General features: G+C 39.1%; 1 protein-coding gene across 1 annotated transcript in view; it reads right to left on the bottom strand.

Annotated features, from left to right (window-relative positions):
• Positions 1-2,688: 2,688 nt before the first annotated feature.
• The window catches only part of htr4 (5-hydroxytryptamine receptor 4), a 92,763-nt gene continuing 81,863 nt past the window's right edge, over positions 2,689-13,588 (bottom strand). The window contains exons 5-8 of the mRNA XM_053323700.1: positions 11,351-11,504; positions 4,457-5,010; positions 3,167-3,177; positions 2,689-2,753 (exon numbers count right to left, since the gene is read on the bottom strand). Of these exons, the coding sequence (XP_053179675.1) occupies positions 2,689-2,753; positions 3,167-3,177; positions 4,457-5,010; positions 11,351-11,504 (784 nt within the window). The remainder of the gene's footprint in view (positions 2,754-3,166; positions 3,178-4,456; positions 5,011-11,350; positions 11,505-13,588) is intronic.

Below are 13,588 nucleotides of genomic sequence, written 5' to 3' on the forward strand. Positions count from 1 at the left end.
CTAACTTTTAATGACTTCCATTGTGCAAAGGGGGAAACAATCATAGCAATATAACATACAATGCAGCTAATGTTGGCTAAATGGAGTATCAGCCAGTAGGGGATATTGAGTGCCATAACATGCACCACCTGCAGTGAGTCTCTTGTGAGTTCAGGTGCAAAGTGCATTGGTGCAACTGAATTTTGACCGACAGCACACTGAGGTGATTAAGAGTTTGCTGGGTTTTTTTTTTAACTTCCTGTGTACCACAGGGTGTAGAGAGGTGCAGCAGAGGGTGTGGCAATGCCAAACCAGGACTGAGTTGCAGTTTTGGTAACAAGGATGAGTGTGAGCTTCACAGTTTGAAAGCTCGGCACACTTCTGTTCCTTAATACTGTTTGCCACTATATTTTACCCTCCTGTTGTCCTCAGGTCAAGGAAGTAACGAAGGAAGGAAGGAAGGAAGGAATAAGGAAGGAAGGAAGGAAGGAAGGAAGGAAGGAAAGGAATGAGGAGGGAGGGAGGAAAAGAGGAAGGTAGGAAGGAGAGAAGGAAGGAAGGGAGGAAAGAAGGAAGGAAGGAAGGAATGAATGAATGAAGGAAGGAAGGAAGGAAGGAAAGGAATAAGGAGGGAGGGAGGAAAAGAGGAAGGAAGGAAGGAGAGAAGGAAGGAAGGGGGGAAAGAAGGAAGAAAGGAATGAGGAAGGAGGAAGGAAGGAAGGAAAGGAAGGGAAGCAGTAAGGAGGGAGGGAGGGAGGAAGGTTGTAAGGAGAGAAGGAAGGAAGGAACGAAAAAAGGAAGGACAGAAAGACAGAAAGAAAGAAAGAAAGAAGGGAGGAAAAGAGAAGCAGTCAAAAGAGATGGGGTTAATTTGACCCGGGAGGACTACAGGAGGGTTAATGAAGGCGTACTTATATGATCCTTTTTTCTGTTTTGCTCATCTTCACACTTTCCACACGGTTTTCCCAGCGAGACTGAATAAAGATTAAGGAGTGATTCTTTCCAGACAGAAACCTCTGCAATGATTCTTTATTTTTTAATTCAATTCAACAGATCTGGATGAAGTGTTGCTTAGACACTTTGACGTATGTGTCACAAAATAAGCTGCTTAAGACTGTTTTTGTTTATTCTCTGTCATTGCAGATCTTGCCACACCTCGTTCCCCTTTACCTGAGCTTTCCCACCCTTTTCCACAGCTGACCATCATCATCATCATCATCATCATCATCATCATCATCATCATCCTCCCACTCAGTTTCTCTTTCATTTACAGCACTGTCAGATTGTCAAGCCTCATGCCCTGCACCTGTCCTGCCTGAGACTCTCTTGTATTTTCACTAGAGGGTTTTTTTTTGCCTTTCCTTTTTCAGTTTAGTTATCTTTTAGTTTGAAGCCTGTTTTTTTGTTTTTAAAGGTTAATCCATTTTGTTTTGGACACCTGATTTTCATCTGAATTCGAGCATTTGGGTCCAGCACCTTCGAGTTATATCCCTATATTCTTATTTAAAACATGTGAGGTGCATGTTACAACATAGGGAAAATACAACATGCAAAGTCAAAGCCGCATTTTAAATATTACTTTCACTTTTTATCCGGCACTACAGAGGTATTTAACTGCAGATGGTTGTTGCATGGATCACTGCAAACTATAATATACATGGTGATTACTGGATCATCAATGTGTCTAGGGAAGTGTTTAACCACTTTGCAAAATGAGCATCTAAAACATGTTTTGATGTATTGCTCATTCAGGACCAATATTAGGTGGAGACTGATTTCCTGTTCCATTTACATCCTCATTATTATCCTGCTGTTTTTGTTTTTATTGAGCCTGTTAAAAAAACAATAGATGCTTCAATGAATGTTGCTAAATTCATTATCAGAGTATTTCAGCCCCTACAAGCCTCCACAATGTGCATAAAAACAGCAGATAAGTTTTCACTAATTATTTACTTTGCACCCAATTTCTCAACTCAGAATAATGATCATTAGAAAATCAACAAACACAGCAAAAAAACCCTCCTGTATTGCTCAGATGCCAATGTACACATGTCTAATATTATAAGGATAACATCTGTTTTTGGTTAAATATGGATCAACAATTTTCAGTGTAATTACAGATTAAATAAATAAAATGACCTCAAGAATGAAAGTATTCCAAATCACAGCTCTATTCTGGTGTGAGTGAGTTTTAATGGTAGCATAATGAGTATATGAATAACTTCCACATGGGTAAGCTCATATTAATAGCTTCCTTCCAGTCCACAGTAACAACTCTCTGGAGGTGATCCAGAAATGTCAGCGTGTGAATGAAGATGTTGCGTTTACTGTCAGCGGAGCAGACGTTAATCGATCAGGACTTCTACGTTGCTGTAAACACACTTGTTGATTGTTAACAATGAGCTTCGGCTCCGTAATGCCTTCACATGTCAACATCGCAATGGATGGAAGTGATACATTTGTTGTCTGTACATTACAACAGCAGGCGCACATCAGCCAAGATGGTTTTCCACAGTGTCAAATCACTCAAACAAATTGTTTCTGCAGCTCGAATATAAATCTCAAAGGATGGGATCTTTCTGCGTCACCGTGTGCAAGAGGATGAACAACGCTGACTCAAAGATTCCCTCCAGACATGAAATAACTAAAACTACAATTAGAACAGGATATATAATAGTCTCAGGATTTTCAAAGGCCATCTTATAATCTTTATTTACGATTGAATGGGTGTGTATTTGGTGTTTTATTCTGTTCTTTGTTGTTATTATTCATTACTTGAAACTTTATATTATTATTAAAATGATATCTATGTAGAATATGCTTATATTTCTTTATTTAACCACTAGACACAGAATGTTTCCTACTTTACTGTTTAGTCCTTTCTCAATTTTGCTGCACTGGAAGTTTCAGGTTTACACTTGTAGTTGCATCTCAAACCAAGATTTTTGGAGAGCACAGAAAAACTTTCCACTTTCAGCAGATTAATTAATTGAAAACATCTTTCACATTGTCTCGTTCTTCATCATTCTGTGAAAGCCAAACATCCAAAGAAAGTTAAAAAATAAGCAAAACACATTTCTACACCTGGAGGAGCTTTAAATGAAACCATAGACAGTGTCCCCTTTAATACATCTTACTTGTCAAATCTGTGTACACTGAAGCCTCTGAAGTGTCATCAGCTAATCACCGGTTGAATATCTGCTCCAATTAACTGAAACATTTGTCCCTAATTTGAAAATTCAACCAAGTAGTTTGTCATTTACAAGCCACTGCAGTGCAAAGGAGACAGGAAAGAGAGCTGGAGGTGCTAGAGATGCTGGAGGGGGGAAGGAGCCATGTGTGAGATATGTGAAGGAGAAGACAAGTACTGCTGCTCACATGACTAGGGGGGTCATAGACTGTCCTTAATGTGCAAAAAATGCTATTTTTTACCATCACGCTATAGAGTATTCATACTGTAACACATATCTGCTACATACATGCATGTTTTTAACCCTTCTCTGTATGAACAAGGAGTCCAGGAAATGCTGCTGTGCTAAATTCATCATTATTGAATACAGATAAGATCGTCCCATCCAGGGGCAGGAATAGAGAATGGGGGGAAAAAATGATGATGATTAAATATGCAATAGGCCATTGCAAAGTATATGTTAACGTCCTGCTCTTATCGCTGTGAAACATGTGCTCCATGTTTACAGATGATCGTAGCAGTCAGGAAATATGAGTCAAGACCTTGAACTGAAAGCCGATGGACAGAGAAGGTCATTTATAGAGATAAAGCAATCTCTAAAAATTATTCAGGACATGTCTGCAGTAATTATCACACACAAAGCAGATAATGGATGAAGAGTTCCCTCCGTGCTCTGTGAGATTTACTAAAGCAACATTCATATGCAGATATTATGAGAAACTGAAGATAACTCACAGTTGGAGTACAGAAAATAACCTCAAAAACTGCAAGTAGTGATATTTTACTGTACTTACTGTAAATATGTGTTGGGTAAACATGTCCTTCACTAGAATGTGTTAGGTCCACTTTTAGGGGTTAAAACTATCTAAAATTTCAAGAATAAAATGTTGAAAGTTTGAGAACAATTAAATGAAATGAAATTGTTATATTTTCATTTTTTACCTGTGCAAATATTTTCAGCTTGTCCTCAAAATATCAGGGCTGAAAAAATGGACCTGATTCTGTCATGCAGCATTTTACAGCTCATATCATTCACATCTTACTTTTAATCCCAATATATGAAGTATTGGCAACAAATGTGACCTTATTGATTCCAACGAAAGCTCACATGTTTGCAACATCGATTATGTGCTTCCAGAGCTTTAAATTTCTCACACATCACCAACAGTATATGATTAATACCTCTTCTACCTTAGATTTTTAAATTGTAATTTCGTCTGTGTTTTTGTAAAGAATTATAATAACAAAGAATCTGACGTGATGCATTACAACATTCAGATCACTTACTTGAGTACATGTGTGGAGCCGTTGATCTGTGTGGTTGTGCAGGGAGCGTTGGAGGCCAGTATGGACGGCCTGCGGTACCTCTTCCTCCCGCAGCACAGGATGATGAGGAAGGCACGGCGGAAGGACTTGTTGAGGAAGGCGTAGAGGATGGGGTTCAGCATGGAGTTGATGTAGCCCAACCACAAACAGGCTGCCCACAGCTCTTCCGGCACTGAGTAGTCTATGAAGGGGTCCACTACATTGGTGATGAAGAACGGCGCCCAGCAGAGGCAGAAACAACCCATGATGATGCACAGAATCTTGGCTGCTTTAGTTTCTGTTCTCATGCGGTGGTTTCGTTGATTCTCAGCAGAGTCACCGGCTCCTCCGGCCCGTTGCAGTATGCTGATCTGTTTGGCGTGTGCGCGGGCCGTGGTGTAGATCCTCTGGTAGGCCAGCATCATAAGGATGAAGGGGATGTAGAAGGCCACCACAGAGCAGGTGAGGGCGTATGGTTTGTTCACCATGAAGATACAAGTGGAGTTGCTGCCTACATTCTCGCGCCTTTCCTTAATCTGGCACAAATAGATTACAGCGAGGAAAAATAGTTAAACAATCATCTCAAGTCAAGTTATGTTTTACCTTTGAACAAGACCTAAGTATGTCCAACCCCAAAAAGTCATACTGGGAGAAGAAGAACAAAAAACGATGTCCTCTCATCCAAAAGCAGACAACACCACACTGCATTATATCTAACATCATAAACAGCAGTGTTAGAGAAGACGTATCATGCACATTTCCAGATCTATGTTTATATTCTGAAACTCTACTTGAATACCTTTACATGATTTACAGTTCAAAGCACTCTTATACAGACTTATCTTATGCTGACTCTTCATGGAGTCCTTCAGTTCAACCTCTTCAGGCAGCAGTAATCAGTTCTTTACATGACAACTTTTAAAAAATACATCTGTACATATTGGAACCCAAATGCAATCTGAAATAAAGACTTAACTTGATGAGGATGTCAATTTTCAACACGCTCACCTCAAATTTTGGACCTTTGACTAATTTTAACACATGCATCCGACATTATAACATATGAACAACCACAAAAATGACCACAAAAAGCATGTTATGTCCCTTTAACACAGCTAAAAGGTACCAACATGGGTTCACAAGTTTCAACAGGGAGATGAGCATGGTCCTACACTAGTTAGAGGTAAAATATACATCTGAACCAAAATAGTGATATATTGGAAAATGCTCATATGGGTCTTTTTTCTCTCAATTATGTTTATTTAGCAAATGAGATAAATGAATGAGGACTAATGGACCGACCTACTGTCTGACAACAACTATAATAATAGACTATTATTACTATTACTATGATGACAAAAGAGAGTATACAGACAAACAGGTGGAATTTTAAAACCCTGCTCAGTACCCGAGTAACCACATGTGTGTTTAACAGCTGAACAGCTAACTCCTGCTCAGCAATGAAATTATTTCAGACATCACAACAACCCACTTAAAAATCCCACGCTCCCCTCAGCGGAGTCTCTGTAGTAAAAGGGAAGCACGACTCCTGAGGGAGAGGGAGGCTCAGCATGTCACCATTAATCACAGTGAAGTCCCATTCCAGTTTTTCCTCTGCTATCATCTCATCTCTGTGGGAAACTACAGCTCAGGGCTACGAGATGAATAATACAGTGATCAAAACATATTGCTGCATGAAGGCCACGCTCTTGTGTAAAACTCAAGCTGTCTGTATGAATGGGATGATGCATTTAAGTGTAAAGGGTGTTCCTGTGAGCTTTTAAGGGAACTCAAAAGCACGTAATGAGATGAAAAAGTGACAAAATATGTACATGTATGATATTACATTATATATGTGCTTCATGCTGGTATAATTAATTGGTCTTATTCAGTGATCGCAATCTTTCAATATGACTTTTTTTCATTTGTTTTTGATTGAGCTGAGGAAAAATTAATGATCATGATCCGGTACCATCAGAAATGTATGAGCATCATTTGTCATTTATTTATAAGGAAGTGGCTTTAAACCTTAAAAAAAGGTTCATGTACTAAATAGCAGGTAATCATTTATTTATTCCATTTTGGTGTCAAAAGGACTTCTGTCTCAGTACAAGTCAATGGAGAATTCACCAACTTCTCACTTGATTTCTAACCTCAGTAAACGTTTTCAAAATGTGTTTATGGTCTCAATCGCTAGTTTAAAGCCTTCTTCAATGCAGTATGATGTTCATTTGGGACATTTTGGCCTCCCTGATTTTATATTTGATGATAAAGCAGGGTATGCATTAGGGTGTGGGTACGTCGTGATTGACAGGTTGATTGACCAATGTCCTCGAGATCCAGCCCTCGCAACCTCCCGCAACCTCCCGCTCTGCCCATGGCTCCGCCCATGACCCCGCCTCATACCCATATGAGTAGATTTTTTTTCCCCAGCATGCACCTGAAATCTTCAAGATGGTGTTGCCCAGATCTGAAATTGTTGGATTCCGAGCAGCAGTCCACAAACCAATGGGTGACGTCATAGATGTTACGTCCATTTCTTTTATACAGTCTATGGTTTCAATGCAATGCCTGAAATGGTTTTATAAGGAGATGGAGCCATGGATATTTTGCATCTACGCAGGAGATTAATGACATAATACACTGCTGGAGGAGAGGGCTAGAGAGAGAATAAGAAAAAAAGTTTTACTGTGATACTGGTAAACACAGAGAATTGTGTAATTTGGTTAAAATCACAGACTGCGCTCACTGTCCAATTAAAGTTACAAAAGCATTATAAAACTACTGGAACAAGGCAGTGTTTTGTACCTGAGTCTCCACAGGCGTTGGAGTTCTGGTTGTTTTGTTGAGTTTGGGCCTGCTGCTTTAGTTAGTGCCAGACACGATTGGCTATTCAGAATATTCAACAGCGCTAATTAGACCCGCAGAGAGACGCTGCCCCTGCTGCTGCTGCACTGTGCTAACTTTAGACCGCTATTGTGTTGGAAATGTAGAAAAACAGAGCAAAGGAGGTAAAGGATGTGAGCCTGATGTGTCACCGCCAAAATGAGACAGACAGTCCCTGAGCTCGGCCAACACAGGGGCAAGCAAGGTTAATGGTGTTGAGTTATCTCTCTCTCTCCTCACACACTCCTGCTGTCATCTACCTTTCTGCACATCTGTCTCTCTTAACCTCTCTCAGTTTGTTTATCTTTGTTCTTTTTATTCGGGTCAGCATGTTGTCTTTCTGCAACTGATTTCCTCATGTTCATTCACAAAAATCTACCGGTTAAAAGTGTGGAAATACCTTCCAGTTCACTTGAATGAGAAAGTATGTCCAGACTTTGATCATTTACAGCTGCATTATGGGGTTATTTGTAGCATTACTGGCTTACAAGTGTCTCTGATTCTGTTTAAAAGTGAGTCTGTGATACGAATTTAACCTTTAAAATTGTTAAGTTAGCTCAGTTTAAGTTGCATGTTGCGTGCCTTTCTACCACAGAGGATTTAAATCTATGAGAATATAGAAATAGACCACTCAGATAATGACACACAGAGTCTGAAAAGATGCTAACTGTTGGAGAAAATAATTTTAAATGCTTCCAAGACAGGAGGGAGGGAACGTGACTGACTCGTGTGTGACAAATGTTTGGTTTAATGGGGGTATTTCACTTTCAAAAGAGAAGAGAAAAAGATTCAAAGATTATCAGTATCTCAGGGAACTTTCCCAACTGGAGACACGGGGATGTGTGCTGGAAAAATGAGAGGGGGAGGGGCGGGTTGTCTTATATTTGGGCCAATATAGTATTTTTATCGCTGCTTTCAACACACACACACACACACACACACACACACACACACACACACACACACACACACATACAAAAGAAAGTGTAGTAACATCAACAAAAGAGTAAAAATATCAGTTGAGCCAAAGAGAGGGATCAGCAGTAAATGCCATTAAGTTTTTAACAATGTCAATTGGATTGGATGACCTAATAGAGAGAGATAAACTAATCCAAAGGTAAAGGGCAAACACAGTAAATGCACATCAAGTAGACACTTTTGAGCTGACATAAGATACTTTAAGTTAATAAAATACAATTCAGAAATGCACAAAACCCACAATTCTACATTTAATTTCTAAAATCCACCAGCAGACCACGAAGAGAACGATCCAGACAAGAACTAAATGTGACACCTTGGTGATTCTAATACAGCTGGATATGATGGGTTAGAGGTCTGAGAGATTGCTGCAGGGTTTTCTGAGAACCTTGGATCAATAATTAAGACCTCTGCACCTCTGTATCTTTATCTCTTTCCTTTATTCTACCGCTGTTCTTTTCTGTATATATTATAATTTATTGATTGAGTGCTACTGATTCACTCATCTACACATTTTATGCACTCAGCATGATCTGGAGGAATTAGCAGCTACTTATTTTCAACCCTTTTAGAACAAATCGATATCTAATTGAGCCCCTCATCAACAGTTATGACCTTAAAGTGGACAGGAAACCTTATCTCCCAGCAATTATCTACATATGCTGTGCAATTAAATAGCTAATTTTTCTAATGACATTGTGTTGGCAAACTTAATTAATTGACGGCTAAATTGAGGGATAAATTAAGTTTAATAAAAGATCACGGTCTGACTTAAATGTTATTGTTATTGTTAACATATTGTGCTTCATATAAGTGTGTCTGTATTAAACCAGAACCATGATTTCCTTCCAACCTTAACCAAATGCTTAATGTAAACCCCTTTCTCTTAAGAGTTTTATTCACGTACAACTAAAGTGTTTCTGGATTATGTTGCATTGATAAATGTGATCTCTGCCTGGATTATGAGCAGACAGGGAACTTTCTTTTTGGAAGGAATGAAGCGCGACATTTATAACTCTGAAGTTGGTGGGCGGAGGTCAAGATGCAGGACTCTGGAACCAAAGGATCTGGGATTGCATCCCAAATCCCATGTGTGTTTAGATTTAGGCACCAAAACCACTTTGGTTCAGGTTAGTGAAAGATCGTAATGTTGCTCAAACATTATAAATATCTTACATCATGCCTCAGTTCACTGCAGACTTTTTTCCTGTATTAAACCAAGACCAGAATCTTTCCCTAACTTTAACCCTTACATACTGTTCACAACAAATTTGACTGGTTTTGACATTTAACATCTGTAAAAACATCCCAAATGTTCTTTTATTATTATGATGACTTTTTCTAAAGTAGTCCTTAATGCACAAAAACGAAAATATTTTAAAATGTTATACTTTTGTATCTAGATGCTACAAATGTTTGTCCGTTGAGCTGTTCCAGGTCAAATTTAGCCTGTATCTATGTCCATGTCTAGTTAAATGAATAGTTAATAGTTTTAATAAGATAGTAGTTATGAGGATTTCTTTTTATCATGAAGCAGTGAAGACTGATGGCTCTAATGGTTATACAATAAACCCCACACTTCCATAAAGTTCTGCTCATTTCAAAAATGAGTGGTGCTCTCTGAAACATGAATCAAGGTTTAATCACACATTTATTGATCAGGAAGGGAACATACTGCGAGGATGGAGAACATGAGCATGAGTATGTGAGAGTTCACTTTTAATTTAACTTTAAGTGCTGCCAGTGCCTAAATCTCAACATAAAGAGTTTAATTTTTTTAAATCATGAATAATTTGTTTCTATTCATGGATATCGTATTGCAATTATCTGATATTCTGATGGTAAAAAGGTACATTACATATTTTTCAAGATCAATATTTGAGTTTCTTACAGTGTATTTTTAATCATGGTGTTTTTTAATCATTGCTGCATTCTTGAATATTTTACTTTTCCTTGCTGTATTCCTTTTCATTTTGGAACTGTGACGTCTTCCCTTTCCTCTTGACCTTCTTTTCGGGGTTTTTTTTTTAAACGTTGGTCTTGTATCACATTAAACAAACTTAGCTGCATAAACAAGACACTCAACTATGACTCATCTGCTAAATACTTCACATTTTTTTGGAGTGAACAAAAAAAAAGCAACAGCTTGACTTCTTGCCTGTTGTGTCAGTGGCCTTGTCCTTCTGCCTCTGTGTCTCATATGTTGATGCGGTCACCATAGTAACACCTGAAGCATCTTTCTTCTTATTGTAAACAATGCTTCACAATATTTTAAGTTGTTATCCGGTGCATGTATACACTAATTTTCTTTCTTTTTGTTTTGTTCTACTTTCTTATGACTTTTTTCCTTATTCTCTCGCTAGCCCTCTCCTCCAGCAGTGTATTACGTCATAAACCTCCTGCGTAGATGCAAAATATCCATGGCTCCATCTCCTTATAAAACCATTTCAGGCATTGCATTGAAACCATAGACTGTATAAAATAAATGGACGCAACATCCGTGACGTCACCCATTGGTTTGTGGACTGCTGCTCGGAAGCCAATAGTTTTGGATTTGGGGAGCGCCATCTTGAAAATTTCAGGTACATGCCGGAAAAAAAAACAAATCTGCTTATGTGGGCATGAGGCAAGGTCATGGGCGGAGCCATGGGCGGGGCAGTGGAGGTTGCGATAGGTTGCGAGGGCTGTATCTCGAGGACATTGGTCAATCCATCTGGAGGCCAAAATTTCACAAACTGCATTGAAGAAGGCTTTAAACTAGCAATTGAGACCATAAACACATTTTGAAAACGTTTACTGAGGATAGAAATCAAGTGAGAAGTTGGTGAATCCTCCATTGACTTGTATAGAGACGGAAGTCCTTTTGACACCAAAACGGTCGCCCCCTGGTGGCCTTTTGATAGAATGCAGTTCTAAGTTACTTCCATGTTGGCCTCATTTCAGAGGACCGGAACTCCCCGCCTGGTTGAAACGTTGCCAAGCACACGCTTATACACACTCCACTGTACTCACCTTGTCGTCAATGCCAATGCTGTTCCAGCCCTGCATGATGGGCAGAAAAGAGATGAAGGTGGGAATGACCCAGCAGCCGCCAATCATCATAGCCACTCGCATGGGCGTCATTTTGTGCCCATACACCAGAGGCTGGCAGCAGATTGCGTAGTATCTACAGAGAGATGATAAAAATGGGATAAAACACATTGATTAAACACAATCAATCATTTAACTAATTCAGCTAAATACCATACACTGGGAGTCGATGGCACACTGACTATCTACCCAAAGCACTAGCAACACTCTCATTTTTTCCTCTTTGTCTCTTCATGTTTGAATTAATCATTTAAATCCACAATAGATCCAAAGCTGTTATATAGAAAAGAAAAAAAATAACTTGTTTAAAAAAGAAAAAGTTGGACATAAAAAGAAAGTTACACATAAAAGAACATTTGGAGATAAAATAAAACAAGTTTGAAGATGATTAATAGTTTAAAATGTTTCAAAGGGTCAGTGTCTCATCTCAGATCCTTCAACAAAGACTACAAAAAGCCAAAAATCAGAAACAGAACAGAACAGAATGAGTGAAGATGCAAAGAAACATTAAAATACTTGTTTATTTCTGACATTCACTCACTCTGTCAACACTGTTTCCTCTTTTGGAAAGATGGTGTTTTTGCTGCCAATGGATTTGCAAACATATGCAAACCACCAATAATGAAGTACTAGAACATGTTCACATATCAACTGTCTTCCTAACTTTGTTTTTCTCACAGTCCTGCTCTCATCCTTTTTGCTCTTTAATTTTTAAGTGTGTATTACGTCATTTCTTTATCCTTTCTACTAACTCTCTCACTCTGCCATCATCTCTCACTCATTTTTCCTTAATCATCCAAATTTAGCACCCGATTTCTTCTTTTTTTCCCATTATTCTCCTTCTTTCAACCAATCCCTTCTTTAATATCCACCTTTTTTCTACAAATACTTTTACAATCCGAAACTCTTCCCCATCTCTCTTGTAAAGAACCACTCAAGCTCAGCAACAGTGCTTGCGTCATCATGAACCATCTGTGGTGGCAGCCTCATTTCCTCTTTTTAGGACTCATAGTAAATCGCTGGCTGCAGTTCATTGCTGCAGGAGATAGGAATGTCCCATCATCACTTGGCACTTGGACAGTTATAAAAATCCCAGACCTGGAGACTGTTAGAGACACTCTCTGCACCGATGCACTCACTGATGTATCTGTGGGTATAAGCCGTTCTTTGACAGTCACGATATACCAGGTACAGTACATGGCACCAAGATCAGAGAAGCAGCAGTTCAAATTCAAGAGAAGAATTGTCTTACCGAGCTGTTTGTGTATTTAATATTCAAAACACAGTGTAGGATTTTGGAGAAGTACTCTCATCAAGAACATTTCAAGTTAACAATAAGTACCCTTTTTCCCACTCTAACCCAGATCTGTCACTCCTATAAGTCCACATTTTCACCTTTATCTTATTTTTTATAGTCTCCCTGCGATGGTTTATTGGAAGTGGAAACACAAAAGCCTTATTTTTATTATTCCCCTCTGTTTCTATCTGTATTTGTATTATTTTTCCACTCACTCAACACCTGACACACACATTTGCTCTCTGACTTTCATCAGCTGTTATGTGTGTGTGTGTTGTCTGTGTGTGTGTGTGTGTATGTGTGTGTGTGTGTGTGTGTGTGTGTAAGTTTGAGCGAGCATGACGCTACAGCAGGGATTTCCCAGCATGCTGTCTGGCAGTGATATCACAAAGACGACGCTGACACTGAACTGCATGAATGAAATCACATGGATGATAGAGAACAACTGTGAAAGAGTGAGAAGGACTGGAAGAGCTTAAAAAAGGAGAGAGAAGAAATAAGCAAGGAGAGGAAAAGAGAGAACAGACTAATGAAGAAGAAAAAGGGAAAAGAGTTAGCAAAGAAGGACACATGGGGAGAGACCTTTATAAAAGACAGATACTGTGACAAATCCCCTACATCTGCAGTTCTACCTGGCTTGCTCAGTGACTGTGTGTGTGTGTGTGTGTGTGTGTGTGTGCGCACGTGCACGCGTAGACATTGACCAGAACTCAAACGTGTTCCTGTGTGATGGGAAACAGATGAAGTCACCCAACCGAGTCGCTTAGACCTCCATTATCCCCCATTACATGGTGTGACTGTGTGTGCGTGTGTGTATTTACTTGTGTGTGTGTGTGTGTGTGTGCCTGTGTGTGTTACAGGTG

The sequence above is a fragment of the Scomber japonicus genome, chromosome 8 (genome assembly GCF_027409825.1).
Source record: "Scomber japonicus isolate fScoJap1 chromosome 8, fScoJap1.pri, whole genome shotgun sequence".
NCBI classification, from domain to species: domain Eukaryota; kingdom Metazoa; phylum Chordata; class Actinopteri; order Scombriformes; family Scombridae; genus Scomber; species Scomber japonicus.